The sequence below is a fragment of the Monodon monoceros genome, unplaced genomic scaffold, assembly GCF_005190385.1.
Source record: "Monodon monoceros isolate NGI ecotype Baffin Bay Population unplaced genomic scaffold, NGI_Narwhal_1 Super_Scaffold_12, whole genome shotgun sequence".
NCBI classification, from domain to species: domain Eukaryota; kingdom Metazoa; phylum Chordata; class Mammalia; order Artiodactyla; family Monodontidae; genus Monodon; species Monodon monoceros.
In genome coordinates this window covers 168,922,671-168,950,060 of record NW_021703768.1, presented here as the reverse complement: position 1 = coordinate 168,950,060, position 27,390 = coordinate 168,922,671, and the positions used below count along the sequence as shown (strand labels likewise).

The following is a 27,390-nucleotide window of genomic DNA, read 5'->3' as shown; positions in this document are numbered from 1 at the left end:
CCCCTCCTCGTCCTTCCTCTCAACGATCTGCCCCCCACGCAACACCACAGGTATTTTCAGAATATTTCAAGGAGCTGGAAGAGGAGAGTATCCGCGACAACTTCGTCATCATCTACGAGCTGCTGGATGAGCTCATGGACTTCGGCTACCCCCAGACCACAGACAGCAAGATCCTGCAGGAGTGAGTGGGTGGGATGGGGCCCGGGGATGGGGGGCGGGGGTCAGGCCCGTCCTGGGTGACGTCACAACATTGATGTCGTCAGCAGGTTTGGAGGTGGAGGAAGCAAACGTATGTTCATGTTGTTGGTCCCCCTGCCCTGTCTCCAGCCACACCAGAAGTTTACTAAGTCACTGGGACAGTTGTGGGTCCTTTTTCCACGCAGCATCCGTGCGTAGCATGAGCATTTTTCCTGTTGCGAGGTCTTCATTTCCATCCACAGAAGTGTGCTAAATGGCTTGTTATTAGGGAGTCACCTGCCTTTGTTTTTATTGTCATAAATGAAGCTATGATGAAAAATCTCCCTCCTTTGGAATCCTGCCCATCAAGTAACAGTCACCGTGGATTAAGCACTTCCTGTGAACCAGGCCCTGTGCCAGCACTTTTTTCACTCCATTCACAATCAGGGGTGCTGTCTTCCCGTTTTACAGGGGAGTAGAGGGACACTCAGAGAAGCCACATGAACTTCAGCACATCTCACATCTGTTGTTCCCCAAGTGGAATCAGGGTCACCAGGTTACACCCCTAGGAGGTTGGTCCCTTCTGCACCCCCAGCGGGGGAGCACTTCATGCCCACTTCTTGTTTTCCTCACCAACACTGTCTCCTTGGCTCCCTAAAAGTGACCACTCTGCACTCACTGTAACTGAAGAGTTTGTTGGAGGCTTTGGAAATCGTAAGATATTCTTGTGTTAAACAGCCTCAGGTGAAACCAGAGCCTGCCCTCCCTGGCTACAGGGAGGGGCTGTTTTGAAGAATGTCTGTGCCTGAGCTGCTTAACTGTGAGCCCGGGCCCACAGGTACATAACTCAGGAAGGCCACAAGTTGGAAACAGGGGCCCCACGGCCCCCAGCCACCGTCACCAACGCAGTGTCCTGGCGCTCTGAGGGCATCAAGTACCGGAAGAACGAGGTGTTCTTGGACGTCATTGAGTCCGTCAATCTCCTGGTAGGCTTCCTTTTCTTTTTTTTAAATTTTATCTTCTCCATGATTGGAAATAAAAGCAGCTCTACTTTTAAAACTAGCAAGGCCCTGAGAAACAGGCAGTTTCTGTGTGATAGCAGATCAGTGGGATTCAGGTTGGGCTGCTCATTGCAATGTGAGCTTGTTTTATCTTCATTAGTTTCTGTTCTTATTTAGAGTGAATGCATGCACATCATTAAAAAAAAAAAAAGCAGTGTATAGAGTTTGAAAGTGAAGGGCTCTGTAATCAGAAAGGCCACATCGCTTAAGGATTCATTGTCATCCTTTGGGACCTCGTGCTGTAGATATACAGACATACATTGTTTTTCTGTGAAACTGAGAGCATAAGATGTAGTTCTCCTGTGACTTGTTTTTGGGGTGTTTTGGTTTTTACTGTTTTGTGTATGTTTGTTTGTTTGTTTTTTAATTTTATTTTTTAAGTTACTATTTGGTAATTGACCATATTTTCTATGAATTTTAGCACATGTACAGATTTGTGTACCCGTTATCATAACCAGGAATCAGAACAGCTCCATCACCTCAGAAACCTCCCTGGATGCTGCCTCTTGGTAGTCACACCCTCCTGCCTGTTCCCAACCCCTGGCAACTGCTGATCTGGTCTTCATCACTATAGTTCTGTCTTTTTGAGATTGTTGTATGAGTGGAATCATACAGTGTGTGTCACTTTGAATCTAGCTTCTTTCAGTATAATGCCTTTGAGATTCATCCAAGTTGCTCTGTTATCAAAAGTTTATTTCTTCTTATATTTGTTTATTTTATATGTTGAACTACAGTATGTTTATCCATTCACCCATCAAAGGACATCTGGGTTGTTTCCAATGTTTGGCAGTTGTTGAAAGAGTTGCTATAAACATTTCATGTATAGGTTTATGTGTGGACAGAAGTTTTCATCTCTCTACGGCAGATACCCTGCAGTGGGATTGCTGGGTCATATGGTAAGTGTATGTTTAACTGTGTAAGAAACTGCCAAACTGTTTTCCAGAGTGGCTGTTAACATTTTTGCATTTTCACCAGTAGCAGATGAGAGTTCCGGTTGCTCCACATCCTTGATCAACATTTTTATTTCTGTCATCCTAATAGGTGTCTCATCATGGCTTTAATGTGCATTTCCCTAATGGTTAATGATGTTGAGCATCTTTCTATGTGCTTCTTTGTCGTCATTATGCTCTTTGGAGAAGTGTCTCTTCATATCTTCTGATCATTTTTGAGTTGTTTGTTTTCTGATTGTTGAGTTTTGAAAGTTCTTTATATATTCTGGATAAAGTCTTCTGTCACATATGTGATTTGCAAATATTTTCTCCTAGCCTGTCACTTTTCTTTTCATTCTATTGGCATTGTCTTTCACGGAGCAAAAGTTTTTAATTTTGAGAAAGTCCAAATGTCAGTTTTTTAAATTGATTAAGCTTTCGGTGCCATGTCTGAGAACTCATTGTCAAACCCAAGGTCACATAGATTTTCTCCTAAATTTTCTTCTAAAAGTTTTATAGTTTTACATTTAGGTCTATGATATTTTTGACTTAAATTTTATTTGAGGTGTGAGGCATATATCCATTTTTTTGCATATTGAACATTTTTTTTCATTTGTTGTAAAATCATTTTGGAAAATATTATCCTTTTTCCATTGAATTGCTTTTGCGTTTTTGTCAAAGAACAATTGGCCATATTGTGTAACTCTATTTCTGGACTCTGTTCTTTTCCATCGATCTGTATATCTGTTCCTTCACCAATAACCACACTGTCTTGATAACTGTAACTTTATAGTAAGTCTGAAAATCAGATAATGTGACTCTCACAACATTCTTCTTTTTCAAAATTGTTTAGCTCTTTAGTTCCTTTGTGTAGAGTTTTAGAATCAGCTTGTCTGGGATTTTGATTGGTGTTGTGTTAAATAACTCTATTAATCAATTTGGGGAGATTTGATATCTTTAGTATATTAAGTCTCACAATCCATGAGTGCAGTATGTCTCTCTCTATACATTTAGGTCATCTTTGATTTCTTTCATCAGCATTTTCTAGTTTTTACCATGTACAAATTTTTTGTTAGATTTATACCTAAGTATTTCATTTTTTGGAAGCCATTGTAAATTGTTTATTTTTAATTTTAGTTGGTAGAATTCACCTGCAAAACTATCTGAGCCTGGAGACTTATTTTTCAGTACGAATTTCAATTATTTAATGGTTATAGGATTATTTGGGTTTTCTGTTTCATCTCGAGTGTGTTTTGGTAGTTTGCTGTTTTTAAGAAATTGATCTATTTCATCTAAGTCACTGAGTTTCTATGCACAGTGTTGTTTATAGTATTCCCTTATTACCTTTTTCATGTGTACAGGGTCTGTACTGATACACTCTCTTTCATTTCCGATATTGGTAATTTATGTTCTTTCTTTTCTCTTTGCCAGTCTTATGAGAGGTTTATCTGTTTTATTGATTTTCACAAAGAATCAACTTTTGATATCATTGATTTCCTCTATTATTTTTCTGTTTTCAATCACAGTGATTTATGCTCTTATCTCTAATATTTTCTTCCTCATGATTTTGGCTTATTTTGCTCTTCTTTTTCTAGTTTCTTAAAGTGGAAACTAAAGATACTAATTTGAAACTTTCTTCTTTTCTAATATAAACATTTAATGCTGTAAATTTCTCTCTAAGCACTACTTTAGCTGTATCCTACACTGATATGTTGGATTTTCATTTTTGTTCAAAATATTTTTAAATTTCCCTTGAGACTTTCTTTTTGACCCATGGCTTATTTAATAAAAGTGTTGTTTAATTTCTAAATGTTTGCAGGTTTTTCTGTTATCTCATTGTCATTGATTTTTTTAAAGATTTATTTATTATTTATTTATATATATATTTTTTATTATTTATTTTTGGCTGCATCAGGTCTTAGTTGCAGCATGTGGGATCTTCATTGTGGCACACGGGCTTCTCTCTACTGTGGCGTGCAGGTTTTCTCTTCTCCAGTTGTGGCGCCCAGGCTCCAGGGTGCATGGGCTCTGTAGTTGTGGTGCGCAGGTTCCAGAGCACGTGAGCTCTGTAGTTTGAGGCACACAGGCTCTCTAGTTGAGGTGCACAAGCTCAGTAGTTGTGGCATGTGGGCTTATTTGCCCTGTGGCACGTGGGCTTATTTGCCCTGTGGCACGTGGGATCTTAGTTCCCTGACTAGGGATCGAACCCATGTCCCTGGCATTGTAAGGCGGATTCTTTACCTCTGGACCACCAGGGAAGTCCCTGTCATTGATTTTTAATTTAATTCTATTATTGTCTGAGAATATAGTTTATATACTGTCAATTCTTTAAAGTTTGTTAAGGTCTGTTTTAATGATCCAGAATATGATCTATCTTGGTGAATGTTCCATGTACCCTTGAAAAAAATGTATATTCTGCTCTTGTTGGAGAGAGTGTTCTGTAAATACCAATTAAATCCAGTTGGTTAATGGCATTGTTCAATTCTTCTGGCAATTCTTGCTAATTTTCTGTCTACTGGTTCTACCTGTTACTAAGGAGCATTAAAATCTCCAGCTATAATTGTGAATTTGTCTGTGTCTTTGCTTCACATATTTTGAAGTTCTGTTATTAGGTGCAAATGGATTTAGGATTCTTCTGTTTTCTTGGTGAACTGACCCCTTTATCATTATATAATGTCCCTCTTTATTCCTGATAATTTTTTTGCTCTGAGGTCTGTTTTGTTATTAATATTGTCACTCCAGAATTCTTTTGATTAGTGTTTACATGGTATATGTCTTTTACTCCTTTTTTTTTTAATCCTTTTACTTTTAACTTACCTGTGCCATATATCTTGTAGAAAACATATAATTGAGTCATTTTTTAAATCCATTCTGACAGTCTCTGCCTTTTATATATTTAGAGCATTTATACTTACTGTAACTGTTACTTGCCTTCTGTTTTTCATTCCTTTGTTTCCTTTTCCTATCTTTCTGTGATCTTTTTGAACATTTGTAGTGTTCCATTTTGTTTCTTCACTCTACCTTTTTTTCTTCGTATAGTTATTTTAGTGGTTGCTATAAAATACTCTACTTAGAGTTAATATTTTACAGCTTCAATTGGAATTTAGAAACTTTACTGCCCCATTATAGAGTTGTCCTGTATATTCATCTGTATACATTGAAAACCATATTAGACAGTGTTAAAATTTTTGCTTTTGATTGTCAAACATACTTTAAAGATCAAGAGGAGAAAAAGAAGACTCTACCATATTTACCCAGATATTTACTATTTCTGTTGCTCTCCCCTCATTTCCAATTTTCCAGGTTTCCTTCTGGTACAATTTCAGTTCCATCTAAAAAGATTCTTTTAGCAGTTCTTTCAAAACAGGCCTACTGGCTACAGATTCCCTTCGTTTTCCTTCATCTGAGAATGTCTTTATTTCATCTTCATTCCAAAAGGATATTGTCACTGGATATCAAATTCTGGGTTAACAGTTCTCTTTTAGTACCTTAAAAATGTTGTGTCACTTCCTTCTGGGCTCCATGGTTTCTGATGAAAATCCATAGCCACTCGAATCGGTATTCCCCTGTAGGTAATGTGTTGTTTTTCTCTGGCTGTTTTCCACATTTTTTCTTTGTCTTTAGTTTTCAGCAGATAGCTTATAATGTGTCTAGGTATGGATATCTTTGGATTCCTACTGTTTGGGGCTTGTTAAGCTTCTTGGATCTGTAGATTTATGTATTTTACTAAACTCGGGATGTTTTCATCCATTATTTCTTAAAATATGTTTTCACCATTTCACTCTTTCTCGTTTCCGTCTGGACTCTAGTGACATAAATGTTAGACCTTTTGTTATTGTCCCAAGGGTCTCTGAGGCGCTGTTCATTCTATTCCATCTTTTTTTTCTCTCTGTTGTTTAGATTGGATAAGTCCTATTGATCTGCTTTCAAGTTCACTGACCGTTTCCTATGTTACCTCCATTCTGCTATTAAGCCCATTCAGTGATTTTTTTGTTATTGTATTTTTCAGTTCTAAAATTTCCATTTGATTCTTCTTCTTATAGTCTTGTTTCTTTCCCAAGACTTTCTAGTTTGACGTTTGTTGCAAGAGTGTTTGCAGTTTTTATCCTAGCTATTTAATGTCTTTGTCAGATAATCCCAATATCCATATCATTGTTGGTGTCTGTTGATTGTATTTTCCATGTGAGCTGAAATTTTCGTGGTTCTTTGTATGCTGAGTAATTTTAGATTATATCCTGGGGTAAGATTCTAGGTCTTATTTAAACTATACAGAAAATGTTGATTTTGTTTGTTTGTTTGTTTTAGCTGACAATTGTCCTGGTTAGGTTCAGGCCACAAGTTTCAACCCCCACTCTATGGGCCATGAGAATCAGTTCAGTTTTCAAAGCCTTTGTGCCCTTTGCTATTTAAATCTATCCCAAATATGCACTGCCCAGTGGTCCCTCAGGGACTGGGGAGAGTTTGGTTCTTGATGTCTTTGGTATGCTAATTAGGATCATATCCATGCATGCCTGGTTCTAGAGAGATCTGGAGACATAAACAACTTCATGAGGTTGCTTACCTGAACCTTTCACTCTCTGCTCTCTACCTGGTGCTTTCTGGCTGGGGGCTTCCCTTTTTGGTTCTGTGGCCAAAAACTCGGGGCTCTAGATTCCTACTCTCGCGCTTGTCTGCACTTGGGCTGAAATCCTGGGTTTGCCCCACCCTCTCGGAAAGGCAGCTGAATTGCCTAGGGCCTGGGACGTGAGAAAACAGAGAAAAGAGGGTAAATGAGGGATATCCATACTCCTCCTGAGCGGCAGGAGTTCCCCTTCTGGCCCTGGAGCTAGAGCCAGAGGCTTCCACAAGCTCTGACTGCACCGTACTTCTTGGTTCCACTTCCAGGTTTCTGCTGCACTTTCACATGGGTAGCGGGGTAGGGAGGACTGCTCATTCAGTCGGCTCCTCCCAGATCCACCTTTTCAGTCTTCCAGTAGTTGCCCGTGCATCCTGCCCAGGTTTTATAGCTGTAGTCAGTGGTGGAGAAAGGGTGATGCAGGCCAGTTCCATCTCACCTGCAGCCTGCCTGTCACCTCTCGGGAGAGGGCCTCACTCCCATTACTTGGGCAGACAAGGATTGGCTGGGTCAATCCAGTCATGTGGGCCACTTAGGTGTGCCCATTTCTGACTGTTACAGCCAGTGCAGAAATGAGCATGATTGCTTATCCTCAGATGTGTGTTTGGGCATCTCCCTTATCTGGGCAGGATTTCTGGAGGGCCGAGTTCCCAGACATGCAATTGCTAAGTAACAGTGCTTTCCAAAAAGATTCTCCCAGTGGACTGAATATAAACGTATTTGCTCTCTTACTTACTAAGCCATGAGGCAAGACAGTGGCCTGACTCACTGCGTTCCCCTCCTGCCTGAGGACCTTCGTCTGAATTGTTTACTGAGCCCAGAACATGGCTGTAGGGTGTCCTAAGGTGGAGAAGCAATCCCAGGGAGCAGCTTATAAACAACTGCCTGGGAAAGTGCTGGGAGTTCAGGGGCGTCCCAGCCGCAGTGTGTCCCTACACATGGCACTGCCCAAGGACCCCTGTTCTTCCATACAAGGGGCAGCAAGAGGCAGGTATGGACATCCCAGTCATGTTGGAACACACCTTCCTAAGTCTGATTGCAGAACTGGCGGCCTTCAGAGTCAACATTGGCCTCCAGATTCTGAAAATCTTGTTGTACTAGTATAATTAGGCAGCCGATCCCCCGGCAAACATCTCCTCCATGCCCACCCTGGGGAAGACACCAGCTTTGGGCTGCCAGTCACGCCTCAGCACCGTCCTGGTTGCTGCCCAGGTGGCCAGGATTAGCCTTAGAGGCTGCATGGCTTTTGTCTCCACTTCCTGAGCCTTCTTTCCCATCATTCAGCTATAGAGGGTGGTGCAGTCCCAACTCCCCAAGGGGAGATAGCCCCCCAGAGAAGGGGATCTAAGGGCAGACTGTCGGGGGGGAACACGGAGGACCCGCAGAGTAAGGCAGGTGGTAGTGCCAGCTGCCTGGAGCCCAGGGGCGAAGGGCCATGTCTGCACGGGCTCGCCGAGTGCCCGCTGCCCCAGGCACTGTCCTCGTGCTGGACCCAGCAGTGAGCAGCCTGACATGACCCCTCACCCGAGCGTGGACAGGATGGATGGACAAGCAGACAGGGCTGGCAAGAGGCAGAGGAGGAAGCAGCTTCTGTGTGCTGTGGGGTCAGGTTGCTGCCTGATGAGGCGAGGACAGTGAGAGGCCAGCGTGGTCAGAGCATAGTGAGTGACGGGAAGTGACGGAGCCACACCCTGCAGGGCCTTCTGTCCTGTTTTGTGCCTTTCTCGGGGTCATCGTCCACATGGCGCCTCAGTTCTCCACTTCCCTCAGAGGCGAAGGGCTTTCTTTCATGTGTGCACGTGTTACTTGCAGACATCTGAGTTAAAGACTGGACAGATTTTCCTGCTTCTCTGCAGAAGTCGGAAACTCAGGCCTTCCAAGGAACGGCCCATATGGCCCTAGGGCCTCTGAGTTTGTAGCCCTCTGTTTCACTTGCTGGTGTGGATGTGGCCTCATGCAGAATGGCACTACGGGGTGGTGGTCCAGGCTGTGGCCCCAGCACCTCTGCCAGCCACTCTGTGCCCTCGGCGTGTGGCATCCTCTCCGTGCCTCAGTGTCCTCGTCTCTAAAATGGGCCCAAGGAGAGGTGCTCCAGCAGCCTGGCCCCCTGAGGACAGTCTCCGGGTTTGCCCATCGTCCTGCTGTGATTTTTAGTTGCACTCTCAGGTGCCTTCCGGTTTGCACAGGAGTTGAAAGGTAGCCCGAGTCACAGCCCCGCCCTGTTGAGGAGGAGCTGCTCAGTGAGCGTTGTAGCTGTGATTGTATTTGCTTAAGTCTGTTGTTATTTTGGATCGGTGGTTATCAGACATCAGGGCAGCCCTGGGAGCAGGGTCCAGGAAGCTCCGTCTTCAACAAGCCCTAGGGACTTTGCCAGGCCCCACATGGAGAAACAGAGATTTCCAGGAAAGTCAGTCTGGCCTGCTCCCAGCAGATGAGCAGACCTGGTAGAGTCCCTGCCCAGGCCAGCCGAGCACACGGCCTCAAGCCACCAGGTCTGCCCCGGGCATCCCAAGAGCAACTTAGAGTAGAGCCCTCAGAGAGGACTCCAGGCACAGTATCACCTGGCCCATCTGTGAGGGAGGAGCCTAGTGTGGCCTGAGGACTAGAAGGCGGGACCTGTAAGTGTCTGCCTCCCTGGCCTGGCCTGGCACTGCCTCCCCAGCTCAGGGGACAGTGAGAAGGGCTTCGAGAATGGGAGTGGCCAGGAGGGTCACACAGCGTGGTGGGGGACAGTGACCGGTGCGTGGGGCCTCCCCTTACCCCCTCCTCGCCACCCCCTAGGTCAGTGCCAACGGTAACGTCCTACGCAGTGAGATTGTGGGCTCCATCAAGATGCGGGTCTTCCTGTCGGGCATGCCTGAGCTGCGCCTGGGCCTCAACGACAAGGTTCTCTTCGACAACACGGGCCGTGAGTATGCCACCGGGGCCCAGGTTTCACCCCTGGGGCAGCTGAGGGACTGTTCACCTGCGTGATGAACAACAAGTTCATCTCAGGCACTTGGCTTAGAAACATTTTCACGTTGTTTACAAGACAACTGTGAAAACGAATAAACTAACACCTGGACTTAGAGGACATGGGAGAGTGAAAGTACTCAAGTCAAACCCCCTTGTTGCTCCGAGGGCCAGAGGTGCAGGTGAGTACCTTAGGTGCCAAAGCACATGTAGCATCATACACAGGTCCTCAACTCCACCCTACTGGAAGGTACTGCGGGGCTCGCTCTCCCCTCCCAGACCCAGTTTCTGCCCTCACCTCTGGTGTTGGGTCTGGGCTGTTCAAAAGCCACACACAGTGGTTCGAGCATGCTCTGCCTGGCCTGGATGTAGCACTTCCCATGGTGGGGCATGGCCAGAGCGGCCTCAGGAGCCCAGGGTGGCTGGGGCTCCGTGTTTGCGAACTGGACCACCAGCCTCCCCGCCAACCACAGGTCCACCGGCGGCCAGAGCAGTGGCGCGTGTTGTCATAGTTACGTCTGCAGCATCGCTAGTGAGGGCCTCTCTGACGTTAGCCCATCAGAGCAGCTCCCCTCTCAGGACTGAGCTCAACCCACACAGCCTCTCTGGGCGGGGAAACCAAGACAGGACCCCAGGGATGACAGGACCGGCGCCCTTAGGGAGCCCCAAGCCATCACCGAGCACCCCCAGTGGGGTCTGTTAATCATTCAGCAAACATGTCCCAGGCAGCAACCCTGGCTGGGGACTCATTGTGAACTAGGCCTACTAGCCCTGTCCTCAGCCCAATCTTGGGACGTAATGGGGCTTCCAGCGGGGTGAGGAGAGATGGGGCGTGGCTGCCTCAGAAGCCGACCCCCTTGGTGTTCGTGGCCCAAGATACTCTCACAGATCTGGGGGCAGCTCTGCTCTGCTCTGTCAGGAGTGAACCCTAGACAGTGGGAGCATTGCTGAGAGAGTGGCCTGGGGGGCCTAGGGACTGTCCCGCCCTCACCCCCACCTCCCCTCAGGTGGCAAAAGCAAGTCCGTGGAGCTGGAGGATGTGAAGTTCCACCAGTGTGTGCGGCTCTCTCGCTTTGAGAACGACCGCACCATCTCCTTCATCCCACCCGATGGCGAGTTCGAGCTCATGTCCTACCGCCTCAACACCCATGTGAGTGCACCAGCCGCCAGCCAAGAGGGCCCCCAGGCCCCTGCCCCTGCTCCTCCCCTGGGGCAGCCTCCCTCCTCTTCCCTGCTGGCTGGGAGCCGTCCCCGTCCACAGCGAGTCTCACGTCTTGTGAGGTGATGCCCAGGATGGGCACAGCTCCCTATGAGCAGCCTGGGCTCCAAGGAGCCTGTTTGACAATGCAAGGCTCTGAACTTTCTGAACTGAGGGGCCAGACCCCTTTGACACCACTGCCCCTTTCCCAGGCATCCCCACCAGAGCGTCCTCGGTGATGTTTTCTGCATTTTCTCTAATGCTCTGACCCATCCTGGCACCAGCTGTGGAGCCCCGAGCAGCAGTGTGCTGGGCTCACACCTGGACCTGTGGTCCCTTGCCCTCAGTTTCCCCTCTGTGAAACAGGGCTTTGTAAAACGACTGGTTTTGAGCGCCATCTTCACTCTCCCCGACAGGTCAAGCCCTTGATCTGGATCGAGTCTGTGATTGAAAAGCATTCCCACAGCCGCATCGAGTACATGATCAAGGTGTGTGTGCATCCTGCACGCAGCATCAGCCAGGCGTGTGGGGCATAAGGGGGGGGATTTGGGCTCCCCCGCCTAGTGCAGGCCTTCTGGTATCTCTGGCCTGTCCGGGGCCTTGGGCACAGAGAGGACACACTGCCCGGATCTTGTGTGCGGCCACCGTGGCAGTGGCCTGTGACCAAGTGTCCAGGTGGAGCACTTCTGCCACTCAGTGACCTCACCTAGCCCAGGCCAGCCCTGGTCACACAGACCTTTTCCCTGGAGGCCAGGGCCAGAGGGAGGGATCGGGAGTCCCAAAGGCCAAGGGGACAGGAGGGCAGAGACTGACCATCCAAAGTTGAGCTTAAGGAAGACCTCAGGGGGTGGGAGAGGGCGTGGCGGTCAGCTCGGTGGTGGGAGTGGGACTCCCAGAGGCCAGGCCAAGGGGCATGTGGCCCTTGTGGGAGCAGGCTGGGTGGGAGCCAGGCTGTCTCACCTTCGCCCGCCGCAACCTTGGCCACATTGGCCTCGTCTCCAGGCCAAGAGCCAGTTCAAGCGGCGGTCAACAGCCAACAACGTGGAGATCCACATCCCTGTGCCCAACGATGCCGACTCACCCAAGTTCAAGACGACAGTGGGGAGCGTCAAGTGGGTCCCCGAGAACAGTGAGATTGTGTGGTCCATCAAGTCCTTCCCGGTGAGCACCCTTCTCGGCGGGGCACCCCCTCCAGACAGGCATGGGCAGAGGCCTGCTCGGCTCAGCCTGGCTGGGGCAGGGGTGGGGCTGGGGCCCAGGGTAGGGGGGAACTCCACCTTCCTCTTGTGTGTGAACCAGCCTGTCTTCAGAGTCACGGCAGGGGTCCCTCTCTCCCTCCTCCTTTCTCCCACTGACACTCCTGTTTAGAGCTCAACATCCCTCCTGGGGAACAGACTGCCTTGGGGCCAGAGCCTCACGGGAATCCAGCACCAGCTCCAGGAAGGTAGAGCACTTCCTGCCCCGGCCCACAGGCTGGTATAGCCACCTGGCTTGTGTTCAGGATTTTGAGCACTTGAGTCTGGGCTTGTGTAAAGAGTGCCCTGGGACTGGAAGATGGGTAAGCGGCTGTGCCGACTCAGGGTGCGGCCCATTGCCATTCTCATGATAAACAAGATGGAGCACTCTTTCACGTCTCAGAGGACTGTTTGTGCTTCTTTCTCGGGAAACTGTAGTAGCTGTCTCTTGCTCACTTCTCTATCAAGTTTGCTCATTTTCTTCTTAGTTTCCAAAAGCTGTTTACACATGGGCAAGATTAGTACCTTTTCTTTGATATCAGTTGCAAATGGTATTTCTCAGTGTTTGGTGTTTGCCTTTGACTTTGCTTCTGGTGTCTTTTGCTGTGTAACCTTTTTGATTGCTTCTTCTTTTAATTGTTGTTTAATGTAGTCACATTTCTCAGTCTTTCTTTTATTGTGTTTGGATTTTAAGTCATGATTTGAAAGGCTTCCCCATTCCAGGCTATAAAGCAATTCACCCATGTTTGCTTCTAGAACGAGTACAGTAGTATTTTTCACCTTAGACTTTAGGTCCTTTTGGAGCACAGTCTGGTAAATGGGTGACATACAGATCCAACTTTATCTTTTCCCACATGGCTATCCAGTTTCCTAACATCATTCACTAAAAAGTCCCATCTTTTCCCCAGTGGTTTGAAATGCCGTGTTTTTCAAAAATCAAATTTTCATGCGGCATTAGGTCTCTTTCTGAGCATCCTCTTGTCTGTCTCTCCGTGCCGCAAGGCCACATTTTAACTTTATTCTATGTTTTAACATCTGGTAGGGCCAACCCTACCCCCACCGTAACTCCCCACAACCTCACTGCTTGTCTGTTTCCTGGCAACTCTTGCTTGTTTCATTTTTCTTATAAATTTTAGAATCAGTTTGTTTGCACTAAATTTGTAAGTTAATTGGGAAGGACTAACACCTTTTTGAGGCCGAGTTATCCTATCAATAGCCTTGCCCCACTCTCACCTTTGTGCCTTTTGGGAATGTTTTAATGCTTACCTTATATATACCTCATATGGCCTCTCCCATTGTTTTTAAAGGTACTTTTATTTAAATATAACATGCAGAAAAGTAACAAGTGATATGTGTACAACTCAGTGAATTTCCTCAGAGTGAACACAACTGAACCGGATAAAAGCCACAGAATACTCCTTGCCTCCAGGACACCCCAAAGATCTCTTCTGGTTTTGCATATTTCTCATTAAGATAATTTTTAAGTTGATATTTTGGTAACTGGGGTCTTCTCTTCCATTGTATCTTACAACAGGTTGCTAACATTTGTATGGTAATTTTGTGTCCTGGTACCTTACTAAGTTTTTTGTTTGTGGTAGTTTTTCTTTCAATTCTCATGGGTTTTTAGATATCCTTCCACACTGTTTGCAGCCAGATGCAGTTTCCCCTTTTCCTCTCCCATTCTTGGGCGCCTTATGGCTTCTGGCGTCTCACTGCTTCACTTGCTGTCTCCATTGCCTGTAAATGGCGGTGGAGAGAGCAGCCTCCTGGCTTTGCCCCCAGCTGGAGCTGGCAGGGTTTCCCCTCTTAAGTGTGTTGCTGCTTTGGGCTATAATTCACTTCAGTCCTACTTTACTGTGTTTTTATTTTTTATTTTATTTTATTTTTTAAATATTTATTTTTATTTGGTTGCGCCGGGTCCTAGTTGTAACACGCAGGCTCCTTAGTTGTGTCATGCGAACTCTTAGTTGCTGCGTGGGAACTGTTAGTTGCGGCATGCATGTGGGATCTAGTTCCCTGACCAGGGATCGGACCTGGGCCCCCTGCACTGGGAGTGCAGAGCCCTAACCACTGTGCCACCAGGGAAGTGCCCTTTACTGTGTTTTTAGCACAAATGGCCAACGAATTTACCCAGACGCCTCTTCAGTGTCTGTAAGTTCCTATATTAATATAGGATGGATCTTGAACCATCCATGCATTCTGGCAAGCCCCACTTGATCATGATCTGTTTTCTCTTTAATGTGCTATTAATCCTGTTGGTTAACATTGTATGTAGGATTTTTACATTGAGATCCATAACTGAGATTGATTTTTTTTTTGGTACAGTCTGTATCAGGTATCAATATTGTACCCATTTCATTATTTTTTTGTCTCCCTCTTCCATGATGCAGAACAGTTTAAGTAGCCTTGAGATCATCTCGCCTTGAGAGGATTGGTAGAATTTGGCTGTGTGACCATCTGTATCTCTGTTACTTTCTCTACCTCATCTGTGGAAATTAGACCATTTAGAGTTTCTGTTTCTGTTGGAGTCAGTTTAGGTAAATTGTATTTTACTACAAAATTATCCATCCTAACCAGGTTTTCAAATTTGTCTACACAGAGTTGTAGAAAATTGGTGTCTTTTTTTCCCTTTCTCTTATGACAATTACTTCTCCCTTGTTATATATCTTATTTTGCGTACTTGTGCCTTCTTTTTTCCTTGATAAGGTTACCTGGTGGTTTGCGTATTTCTTTTTCCAGATTCACTTTTTAATTTATTTGTTATAATAGTTTTCAGTTTTATAAGTCTTTAATTTGAGTTTCTTCATCCTTTCTTTGCTCTAGTTTTCAAGTTCTGTATTTTAATTTGATTATTTTGTTTTAAAATTTGTATTGATATAAATGAATATTTAAGCCACAAATGTTCCTCTGAACCCTGCCTTAGCTGTATAGCCCATAGATCTGGCATGTAATATTTGATATTATCTAGAAATTCTGTAATTGAATGGAGAGTGTTTTTTTGTTTTGTTTTGTCTTGTTTGAATTTCATGGTCAAGGGGTTTTTTCCATTTTGTCTTCACTATAAATTTGGTGCTTTGAGACCAGAGAATGTTATTCATGCTGTTTCTACTTTTAGAATTTATTGAAGTGTTCACTGTGCACTAATAGAAGGTCAAAGTTTGTGAATATCCCATAGGTAGTTGAGAGGAAGATAGGGCCTCTGTTATTGGGGTAGAGAATTTGACACATGTGCCATGAGGTCTGCCATGATGCCATGACAGCATCAGTCAGACAGAGAGCTGGGCCAGCTCTGCCTTCCTCTGGTTCTCTTCTCCTCTCTTGTAGCATCTGCTTAACAAAAGTTGCCGCCATGTTATTTGGTGCATCGATACTCCTATCTGTTGTATCCTCCCTGTGGATCATAGGAATAGCCTTTAGGATGTGGACTGTCATCCTCTGCACCTGTGATTCTTTGCCCTGAATTCTCCGCTGTGGCAGCAGCCCTGCTCTATTTTGTCTGACTTTGGCTGGCATGCCTTCACCCATTCTTTCTACTGGTTTAGCCTTTCTCACTCTGCTTTCACAGTGTGGAGTTGGGTTTTGGTCTGTGAGCCAACCTCTAAGTCTTTCTCATTAATAGGAGAAGTAAACCCATTTACGTGGACATGACTGACACAAGGTAGGCTTGCAGACTTCCACCACCCCCCAGAGAGGGCCTGCCTCTCTGCATATTGTTTTGCTTTCATTTTCCACTTTGCTTTTTCTTTAATTACTACTCTTAACCTTTTTTTTTGGACTGCGTTTGGGTCTTCGTTGCTGTGTGCGGGCTTTCTCTAGTTGCAGCGGGCGGGGGCTGCTCTCTGTTGTGGTGTGCAGGCTTCTTGTTGCGATGGCTTCTCTTGTTACGGAGCACGGGCTCTAGGCGCGTGGGCTTCAGTAGTTGCAGCATGCAGGCTCAGTAGTTGCGGTACGTGGGCCCTAGAGCGCACAGGCTTCATCAGTTGTGGCTTGCGGGCTCTAGAGCACAGGCTCAGTAGTTGCGGCGCATGGGCTTAGTTGCTCCATGGCGTGTGGGATCTTCCCGGACCAGCGATTGAACCCGTGACCCCTGCATTGGCAGGCGGATTCTTTTTTTTTTTTTTTTTTTTAATTAATTATTTTATTTTTGGCTGTGTTGGGTCTTTGTTGCTGCGCACATGCTTTCTCTAGTTGTTGAGAGCGGGGGCTACTTTTTGTTGCCGTGAGCGGGTTTCTCGCTGAGGTGGCTTCTCGTTGTGGAGCACGGGCTCTAGGAGCACTGGCTCAGTAGTTGTGGCTCACGGCCTCTAGAGCGCAGGCTCAGTAGATGCGGCGCACGGGCTTATTTGCTCCGTGGCATGTGAGATCTTCCCGGACCAGGGCTCGAACCCGTGTCCCCTGCATTGGCAGGCGGATTCTTAACCACTGTGCAACCAGGGAAGCCCCTGGCAGGTGGATTCTTAACCACTGCGCCACCAGGGAAGTCCCTCCACTTTGTTTTTATAAGGCTCAGATTTTTGGTCAGGTTGTTGTTTCATACACAGGCTGATGGAGCTGATTTTATTCCTTTGCTGCCTGCTTCGTCTATTGCTGAGACCACATTATTCTCCCCTCGTTTGTCCCAGTATCTTCACTCAGCACATAGCACTGAGTCAGGCAGAGTCCACATTCCTGCACTGATGAGCAGAGACTGACCACTCGCTTCATCCCGGGGGGAGGGGAGCATGAGCTCAGCCCTGGGGAGGCTTGGCTCTCCCCTGCCCTGCCCTGCCCGAGGCATGCAGAAGTAGCTCTGGTCGGCAGTGACTCCTGTTGCCAGACGCATGGGCATCAAAACCCTCCATGTCCCGGGTGTGACGAGAGCTGTGCTCCCCACTCCTCCCTGCTGTTCTGGGTGAGACGCACCGGGCGCTTGGACAACCAGGCCAACACTCCTGACTCCTCGTGGCCGAGAGGAGGGTTCCAGTCATTCCTGGCCCTGCTCCAAGCACCATCTCTGCAGTCATTGCTCAGCTTGCAGGGCCAGAGCCACGCCCTTTGGGGGCAAGACCCAGGGCCAGCTCATCAGTCAGCCCCCAACCTTGGTCTCTTATTTTTGTTGCCTCTCCCTGTTCCCTTTTCTTCATTTTGACATGTCCCTCTTGCTTTCACACACCTTCCTGACACTGGGCTCTGGGGGTGTTCACTTGGACTCTGGCCTGGGCAGGTAGGGGCCCTTGTCCCACAGCAGCCCACATCTGCGCTGTGTGCTCGCTCTCCCTCTCTGTTCTTCCCTCCCAAGGCCTGTTGGTTTTATTTTCCTTGAAGCAGCTAAGCTTCTGTGCCTGGCAACTTGTGAAATTTTCTCCTCATCCTCAGAATTCAACAGTTTTCCCCAGCGGGGCTGGTGGGGGCAGCCCGTGAGGCCTGGAGGACAAGTATGAGTGTTTTGGAGAAGCCAAGGCACTGGGTGACTGCAGGTCACACAGGAAGAGGTTGGTGGCCGAGCCAGCAGCCTGGCATTCTCCAGGGGCAACTGTTGGCTGAGCTTGCCCAGGGCCTCAGCCTGACCACCTCCACCCTTGTGTTCTCCCCCAGGGCGGCAAGGAGTACCTGATGCGGGCCCACTTCGGCCTGCCCAGCGTGGAGGCGGAGGACAAGGAGGGCAAGCCCCCGATCAGTGTCAAGTTTGAGATCCCCTACTTCACTACCTCCGGCATCCAGGTACATGCGGCCAGGGCTGCCAGGGCCCCAGAGCAGACGTGGACAGGCCCAGGGGGGCCTCACAGGGACCGGGGCCAGGTGTCAGTCCAGGCTCAGAGGGTTGCAGGTGACAGACATCAGTGCAACCAGTTAGAAAAGGGTGCTTATTGGCTTGTCCCGGGGCTCCGCGGTGCTCCCGGCTCTGCCTGTCTCCGAGGGCAGTCCGGCCCTAATGGAAAGAGGCCCACAGTTGTTTACCCAGACCTGACCTGTGCTTGAGCTCAAAGCTCAGAGACGCATTCAGTCCCCAAAACTAGAGTTTGAGCCTCTAGCATCCACACACTTGCCACCATGGGACCCGTTTTCCTGGGCACCTCTGCAGAAGACCTGCATGGGGAAGAGAACCCTGGACGGGACCCCTTCTCCAGGAACCTGCTAGAGGGCTGTGCCCGAGAGAGCACATCTGGCTCTTTGCCGCATCTTCTAGAAGTACCTCCACCCTCCCTCAGCCTCAGAGAGGTTCAGACAGATCAAGGTCCTTTGCCCCCTCCCTCGCCCTCCTGGTCACAGCCTGGCCCCGGGAGGAATGACTAAGCGGGGACCAGGAAGGGGGATGGGGGTGTGTGCATGCTTAGGGCCCTGGTACCTGTGCCCCAGGTGCGCTACCTGAAGATCATCGAGAAGAGCGGCTACCAGGCCCTACCGTGGGTTCGTTACATCACTCAGAACGGAGGTGCGTGCGGCCCACCCGTGGGGCAGGTCGGGGGGGTGCTGAAAAGGTCCCTGGTGGGCATGCTGCTGTCTCCAGGGTGGTGCTCACGGAGCAGCCCCAGGGTCGGGGCAGGTGGGTCCAGGGTGCAGGGCAGACAACAGACGCCTCCTCCTCACTCCTAGATTACCAGCTCCGGACCCAGTGAGGGGCCACGGTGGCCAACGCTCCCGGCCCGGCACTGGGGCTCCTGGTGGAAGCACCGGGAGGAAGCACCTGCCAAGCCTGCCGGAAGGAAGGGCTCCCCTGGACACCAGCCACCCTCCCGGCTCCACCCAGGGGCCCCTCCTCCTCCAGGCGCACCTGCTGTGCCGTCGCCACTCTCATCGCCCAAGTCCCTTTTCCCAGAAGAGGCTTATCTTCAAGAAGTCTCGTCTCTTTGCCCCCGAGTCAGTTTGAAGGGAAGGAAAGAAATCTTTCCCTCCAGAGATCAAATACAGCCTTCTGTGCTGTTTAGCTCCTAGTCACGAAAAGATTGGGAAACGCTCGCCAGACCACTGTCTGGCCGGGCTGGCAGGGCCACCGTTTTGTTGCCATTCTGTTGAACGTTGTATGTTTATTGAGTGTTCCTGGATTTTTGTCTTGGTCCGTTGCTGTTTACGTGAACTTCACTGTCCACGCCTCCTGCCCCTCATCCTGCAGCGCTCAGGCAGCACTTAGCGAGGACAGGGCCTCCCCGTTCCTCGCCCTCCTCCCCAGCGAGGCTGACGCTGGGTCGCCTTCCCACATCGGGCCAGAACCTGGCACTTTGATCGGAGGCTGCAGCTTATGGCTGTGCCTTGGAGGCTCCTTGGCCTGGACGCATAGGCTTCAACAGAGGCGCCTTCTGAGGGCCAGCCTGTGCCACACAGTGCTGTCACTCAGCCACATCAGTGTTTGTCCCACCAGGGGAGGTGGGGTCCAGGAAGGGCCCCTGGCCTCAGAGGGTGGGGCGCACGGGTCATCCACATCCGTGCTTGGACACCACCCCCTTCAACCCTGTCTGTGTTTGTGTCATGAGTACATTAAATTCCATCAGTTACACATGCTGCCTGCCTTCCATCTGATGCAGCGTGGTACTGACTCCCCATGGATGACCAGGGGGAGGTGCAGGCTCACGCCAACCTATGTGTGGCTCCGTGTGGTGTCACCAGCTCCCAGTGCCCCTACATCCCCCAGGGAAGACGGGAACAGGCAATGGGGACGGCAGAGCCATTGCGCTGGGCCACCAGGGCCACCCCTTCTAGGGGGGCCACACAGAGGAGAGCACATGAGCAAAATGTATCCCTCTCATCGGAGATGACTGTTACAACCCCCAACCCTCAGATCACCAACAGCTTGCCCCCATCCCTCCCCAGCCCAGTGGTCTTCCTTAGAGTGTGGTCCTGGTACCAGCAACATCAGCGTCCCCTTCGAGCTCACTACAAATGCAGGTTCACAGGCCCACCCTGACCTGCTGAGGCAGAGTCTCGGGATGGGGCCCAGGAGACCAGTTAACAGGCTCTACATGTGATTCGTGCACGCACTGGAGTCTGAGAACCACTGCCTGGTCCAGAGAGGGGATCCTGGTGGGCACGTGGGCAGGAGGAGCTTGTGTTCCCACTAAAGGCACCTGCACCCACTGTCCCTCCAACGCTGATGGCCCTGCCTGCCCCACACCCTCTTACGTTCAAGGACTGTGTTTTCTTCTCCCTCTCCCATATCACCCAGCTTCCCCTTGGAGGTCTAGTGGGCATCAGCCTGAGTGGAATCTTGGCCTTCTACCGTGTGGAGTAAAGGACGTTGCCCTGGCCCGGGGCTCAGGCCAAAGCCCTTGCAGGCACCCTTAATGCCCCACCCCTCACTCGCATGCCCACATCTGCAGCAAGCCCTGGTGGCCTCCCTCCAGAAGACCCTGGGGAGCCACAGTATACAAAGAGACAATGACCAGAATTTTCCAAAATTAGACATTTTAAATGTAAAATCTTTACATTCTCAGATTCAGGAAACCAGTGAGGCCAAATCAGGATAAATAAACCTAAGTCTAAAACTAAGAAACATCACAGTCAAAATGCAAAACATTAGAGACTCAGTGAAGATCATAAAAAGCAATGCAAAGAAGAAAAAAACACACAGAAAAAAGCAATTAGGCTGAGAGCTGGTTTCACAACTGCAAGGATGGAAGAAGATAAAGAATAGGCTCAAGGGTTTCCCTGGTGGCGCAGTGGTTGAGAGTCCACCTGCCGATGCAGGGGACACGGGTTTGTGCCCCGGTCCGGGAAGATCCCACATGCCGCGGAGCGGCTAGGCCCGTGAGCCATGGCCGCTGAGCCTGTGCGTCCGGAGCCTGTGCTCCGCAACGGGAGAGGCCACAACAGTGAGAGGCCCACGTACCGCAAAAAAAAAAAAAAAAAAAAAAGAATAGGCTCAAATTGCTAAAGAGAAGATGACTAGTCTGTGATGACCAATTCTGTGCCCAGCAAAAGAACAAAATTAAAAGTTTAACAATAGCAGACCCTCACGAAGCAACATGGCGTACAACAGGAAGGAGATTCAGGACTTCCCTGATGGCTCAGTGGTTAAGAATCTGCCTCCCAACGCAGGGGACATGGGTTTGAGCCCTGGTCTGGGACGATCCCACATGCTGCAGAGCAACTAAGCCCATGCACCACAACTGCTGAATCCTGTGTGCTGCAACTACTGAAGCCCATGCACCTAGAGCCCGTGCTCCACAAGAAGAGAAGCCACCACAAAATGAGAAGCCCTCACACCGCAACAAAGAGTAGCCGCCTGCTCTCCACAACTAGAGAAAGCCCGTGCACAGCAGCGAAGACCCAACACCGCCAACAACAACAACAACAACAAAGGATTCAATGCAGGAGGAAGGAAAGAGACGAGGAGGATTGCTGAAAAAGCTTGGAAAACATTGGGAATATCTAAACTATCATTGACTGTATAAAGCAGTGGTAGTGATGAGTTAGTAATGTCTGAGTGGTAACATAAGTTACAACTAAAATTCTGGACAGCATCCTGCAAAATAGATAGGCAGTTGGCATCCATACCTCCCAAGGTCTTTTTACTGTTTGGGAAGAAGATGGACTAAAGTCTAAAAAAGCTATATATTCTTGTATAACTTCCAAACCAGTGGTTGGGAAACGGTTTAAAGAAAATTTTAACAAACCAACAGGAAAGGAGAGAGGAGCATGAAAAAGCGGGATAAATACAAGGTGTCCTAAGAATCTTTTAATAATAACACTTAAAACTGCACAACTTTTCCTACTGTGCCATAGAAACCGCAAAATAAGATTGTAGAAATAAATCCAAATGTTAGGAATCACAATAAATGTAAACGAAGCAAACCTGCTAGTTTAAGATACAAAATCCAGCTATATCCTGCTTGTGAAATATACACCTGAAATATAAGTACACAACACAGTTGAAAATAATGCTAACCAATACCAAAATAAACCTCATGTAGTTATATTAATATCAGACCAAGTAGACTTAAGGCCAAAAAAAAAAAAAAAGTGTACTAGACCTTGAAACACTTTGCACAAATTCCCAAGAATTCTTGGTATTAGAGTCCACATTCTCTAAGGAATTCTCAAGAGAATTAAGTTAGAATTCAACAACAAATGAATTTCTTTAAAATATTTACAAATATAATTAGTTTTCTTTTTTTTTTCCAAATTAGCAAAGTTTTACTTCAATTTGCTCATAAATGACTCTAAAAAGCCGATATGCAAGAGGCTGACACGCTGTGGTCTAAAGGCAACGTCGAGGCCACTGAGAATATCCCTCAGACAAGAGGCTCTGCTCAAAATCTCCCCCATCTGGGGTGAGGGCAGCAGGATGGGGGTCTGGGACAGAGGGATAAATACATCGTCTTAGCTCTGCCATTAGGGCTGGCAGCCCGGGACCCCAAGCTGGTCAATCAGAGGTCGACTGCTTGGAGCTTCCAAAGCTGCCCGAATGTTTGGGTGTTTTGCGGAAATGCTGAGGCTTTGGGAGGGCCCATGTGCCAGCTGGAAGGGCCCTCGGCCAGCCCCCTCCTCCTACTCCAGCTCCAGGGAGAGTGCAACTCCCTGTTGGCCGGGCCTGCTGTACCCTGGGGTCGAGGCAGCCTCTCACCCAGCAGCCCCTGCCAGGAGGGGGTGGGGAAGGGCATCTCCAGTGAGGCCCAGACAGGAATCTGCCCTAAAGGTGGCTAACAGCGGCCCACCTGTAACAGAGCCCTGCTCCCAAAGGGGCCCCTTGGGGACCAGCCCAGCGGGGTGACCTCCCAGGCACGGGCAGGCCAGGCTGAACTCGGCCGCAGCAGGAGATGTGGGGGAGAGTGGTGTTAACAGACAACAGCAGGAGGGGTGGGTGCAGACAGGGCACGGTGAGTGTGGGGCGGAGCCAGCCCGGACCCGCCCATCAGAAGGCGAAGGAGCGCTCCTTGGGGTGGCCCACGCTGTCCAGGTTGGGCAGGCAGGCATACTGGATCATGCACGGGGGTCCGCACATCAGCACCAGCGGCTCCTCCTCCAGGGGTGGAAGGTGGTCCCGGATCATCTCCTCGTTCACGAAGCCCTGGCTGTAGTCCCAAGCTTCAGGGCCACTGTCCACCATGTACCAGAGCTTGAAGCACTCAGAATGTTCGTTCTTCAGTTCCTCCAGCTCCGGCCGCAGCAGGAGGTCCTTCTCAGTCTGGTTGGCAAAGCGCAGGTGGTACACGGTGTGATCATCCCTGTCCTTCATGATGGCACGTATCACCTGTAGCATTGGGGTGATGCCCGTTCCTCCCGCAAACATGCCCACAGACTTCACCGTCTTGATGACAGGGTTGGATTTCTTGTCTGCACAGATGGCAAACTTTCCTTTGCCCTGGTAGACCAGCAGCCCATTTGGGTCTCGGAACTCAATGGTGCCTCCAATCTTCATGCTTTACAGGTACTGGGACATCTTCCCACCAGCGGGAAACTTGGGGTGGGTGTCTTTGAAGTAAACCTTGATGACCAGGTCCACAAAGCCCTTGTCATCGCTGGAGACAGGCGTGTAGGGCAGAATGACCAGGTTCCCATCGATTCAAGCCGAGAGGTAGATGTGCTAGCCCTACGGGGAGGCCCAGGATGTGCTGGGGCGACGGTAGAGCAAAGTGGAACCATCAGGTGTCAAGGCTGATGACCTCCTTGTCAATCGGCCGCAGCAGGTACTTGATGTCCAGGTTCTCAAGGGTGATGGCTGGGGTGGAGCTTTGGAACAGCTTCATGAGCAGGCTGTACAGGAACCAGACTGGGGAGAGGACCACGTGGCCCAACGTGCTCAGCCGGGCCCCTGTGGTGGCTCCGCTCTAGCTCCGCTGCCGCCGCCGTGACCGCCACACCCTGGGCCTGCTCCCCCACCCCCGCCACGTCACCGAGCCCAAATATAGTTTTTAAGAACACTTCTAAATTACCGTGTGTAATTAAAGAAGAAAATGTAATGGAAATTAGAAAATATCAGTGATTTTTTAAACATCTGGATGCAGGTTACATGGTGTTCTCACTTTTGAAAATTCATCAAGCATTTATGATTGCTCACTCTTCTGTATATATGTTACACTTCAGTAAAATTTATAAAGAAAAAGAAGACAACAAATCTGTAAAGCAGCTGGGGGTGGAAAACACATTAACTTCAAAAGTGTGACAAGGTAAACAGCCTACTTTTCATCAGCAACAAAGGAAACCAGATGAAAGCAAAATGACATTTTCAATGTGCTGAAAGAAAACTGCCAACCCAACAAAAATATTTCAAGAATGAGGTTGAAATAAAAACTTTTTCAGACAAAGCCCGTATGAGTTTGCCAGCAGCAGCCAACTCACACTAAAGAAAATTCTAAATTATATTGCTTCGGGCAAAAAGAAAGTGATCCCAGATGGAAGGTCAAGATGTAAGAAGGAATAAAGAATAAAGAAGGAGTGAATACATGGGAAAACCTAAACAAACATAGGTTGCATAAAACAACAATAATAATGTTTCCTGGAGTTAAAAAAAGTGATAGAATTAAAATGTACAACAGAAAAAAAAAAGTCCTCAGGGAGTAAATGGAGTTAGAGTGTTCCAAGTCCACGATTGTGTGGGACAAAAGTAAAAAACATGGATGAAATCTGCATTTTGAAAAGCATGCATTATAACTTCTAAAGGAATCACTACAATAATAAAAGCAGAATTGTAACTTCCAAATGTTCAGAGGGAAGACAATGATTTTTTTAAAAAGCCACAGACAACCTAAAAGGAGGCCAGAGAGGCCAGGGGGGGATAAAAAGGAACATAGAAAGGGTAAAAATAGAAAGTAAATTAATAGGCTAGATTTAAATCTAGATTTAAGTGTGATATCAATTATTACATTAAATGTAAATGGACTATACACTCCAGCTAAAGGTCAGTTTGTCAAACTGGATTTTTAAAAATTTCAACTCTATGTTATTTATAAGAGACACATAAAAACCATTAAAATACAGAAAGTTAAAAAATAACAGGATGGGTACGTCCCTGGTGGTGCAGTGGTTAAGAATTCGCCTGACAATGCAGGGTACACGGGTTCGAGCCCTGGTCCGGGAAGATCCCACATGCCGCGGAGCAACTAAGCCCATGCGCCACAACCACTGAGCCTGTGTGCTGCACCTACTGAAGCCCACGAGCCTAGAGCCTGTGCACTGCAACAAAGAGTAGCCCCCACTCACCACAACCAGAGAAAGGCTACACGCAGCAACGAAGACCCAGTGCAGCCAAAGATAAAATTAATTAATTAATTAATTTAAAAACATATATAACAGATGGGGAAAATAACCATAGAAATACCATAAGAAAGCTGGAATTGTTATATTAATATTAGACAACATATGCTTTAAGGCAAAATCATTGCTGGAGGTAAAGTGGGACATATTATTATAATAATAATAAAAGATTCATTTCATCAGGAAGATAAAAATATTTTTAATTTGTGTGACCCTAATAACATGGCCTCAAAATACATAAAGCAAAATTTGACACAACTACCAGGAGAGATAGTTAAATCCACAGTAATAATGAGCAATTTAAATTCATCTCTCTCAGCAGTTGATAGAAAAAGTAAACCAAAAAAGTCAGTAAAGATACAGAATATTTGAACTATACAATTAATAAATTTGACCTAATGGGCCTGCATATGTAGAACATTGTATTCAGCAACGACAAAATACATTTTTCTTTGAAGCACACACTGGGTTATAAAGCAAGGTTGAAGGAAATAGTCCCTTTACCAAAATGTTATTTAGTTAGGAATCAATTTTAAAACAATAATAAGAAAAATCTCCATATTTTGGAAACCAGTTCTAAATAACCCATTGATCAAGGAAGAAATTTTAGGAAAATTATATTTTAGGAAATTTTAGGGAAATTAATTTTTAGGAAATAATTAAATTTTGGAAAATTATCTTGAACTGAGAGATAATGAAAATACTTATTTAAAAACTTGCACAATGCAGCTAAAGTAGCATTTTGAAGGAAATTTGTAGCCTTAAGTGTATTAATACTAGATATTAAAATATATGCAATATATGTTGCATATATGTAATATGTAACACAAAATTATATATATTGATAAAATATATATTATAAAAGAAAGACTGAAAATAATGAGCTAAGCATCTGTCTCCAGAATTTAGGAAAAGAACAAAATAAACCTAAGAGTATAGATAGGAAATAATAAAGAGTAGATATGAAGGAAATAGAAAACAAACATTCAAATAAAAAGAATCAACAAGTCAGCTATTTTAAAAGATGAATGAAATTGAAAAACTGCTGGAAATTTTGAGCAAGATGAATAAAAGGCACTAATAGCTATTATTGAAAATGGGAAAAATAAAGACATTACTGTAGCTTTTGAAACATTAAAAAGATGAGAACAAGGCAAGTGCCACTTCACAAAGACACTCAGACCACTTTCTGTCTACCAAGATGTGTGCCTGGCCCAGAGCTTCATCCACCTCGAAGAGGACTGTCTTTTTCTAATCCACCTGAAGATACCATATGGGCAAGGAGTACTGGATAAAGGGGTATTATGAACAATTTTGTGCCAGCAAACTTGAAAATTTTAGATAACTTGGATAAATTCCTAGAGGGGAAAAAAACTGACTCAAAAGAAATGAAAACTCTGAATTGTTCTATAACTACTAAAGAAATTAAACTAGTCAAAACTCCAGATCCAGATGACTTTATTGGGAAAGTTTTACCAAACATTAAAGAAAAAATAAGAAGAAGAATTTCACAAACTCTGCCCAAAGAATAGAAAAATAAGAAACATTGCCTTACTCATTTTAGGAAATCAAGCATGTCCATGAAACAATCTAAGACAAGAAAATTATAGACCAATCTCACTGATGACCATAGATGTGAAAATCCTAAATAAAATTCCAGGAGGTGGGGGGGTGGAGTTGGCAATGTATAGAAAGGACATAACATTGTGACTAAATTGGGTTAAATCCTGGGATGGCAAAATTGGTTTAATACAGGAAAAGCAATCCACTATCTTAAAAGGAGTAAGGGAGGGAAACATATGTGATCATTTCAATAGGTAGGTACAGGTAAAGTATTTGAAAAAATTAAACATTCATTTATGATTTAAAAGAATAAACAACTCTTAAGCAAACTACAACTATTGACAATAGTGTCAAAAAAATGAAGTACCTAGGATTAAATTTTTAAAAATATACAAGGCCTGTATGGGAACTTTATGGAGGGTCATTAGAGAAGACCTAGTGGGCAGATATACCATGATTATAGACAGTATCAAAGATGCCAGTACTCCTTGTG

At 47.0% G+C, this 27,390-nt stretch overlaps 1 protein-coding gene and 1 pseudogene across 2 annotated transcripts in view; one reads left to right on the top strand and one right to left on the bottom strand.

Moving 5' to 3' along the window:
* AP1M1 (adaptor related protein complex 1 subunit mu 1) overlaps positions 1-19,662 on the top strand; it is a 30,097-nt gene extending 10,435 nt beyond the window's left edge. Inside the window, exons 4-12 of the mRNA XM_029217709.1 lie at positions 51-181; positions 1,016-1,163; positions 9,564-9,690; positions 10,742-10,884; positions 11,349-11,420; positions 11,935-12,093; positions 17,742-17,867; positions 18,504-18,579; positions 18,741-19,662. Coding sequence (XP_029073542.1) covers positions 51-181; positions 1,016-1,163; positions 9,564-9,690; positions 10,742-10,884; positions 11,349-11,420; positions 11,935-12,093; positions 17,742-17,867; positions 18,504-18,579; positions 18,741-18,763 — 1,005 coding nt within the window. The 3' untranslated portion in view covers positions 18,764-19,662. The remainder of the gene's footprint in view (positions 1-50; positions 182-1,015; positions 1,164-9,563; positions 9,691-10,741; positions 10,885-11,348; positions 11,421-11,934; positions 12,094-17,741; positions 17,868-18,503; positions 18,580-18,740) is intronic.
* A 3,330-nt stretch (positions 19,663-22,992) lies between these two features.
* Positions 22,993-23,887, bottom strand: LOC114892996 (annotated as a pseudogene). Its single transcript, XR_003792802.1, has one exon. The product of XR_003792802.1 is annotated as an NADH-cytochrome b5 reductase 3 pseudogene (transcript).
* Between the last annotated feature and the right edge of the window lie 3,503 nt (positions 23,888-27,390).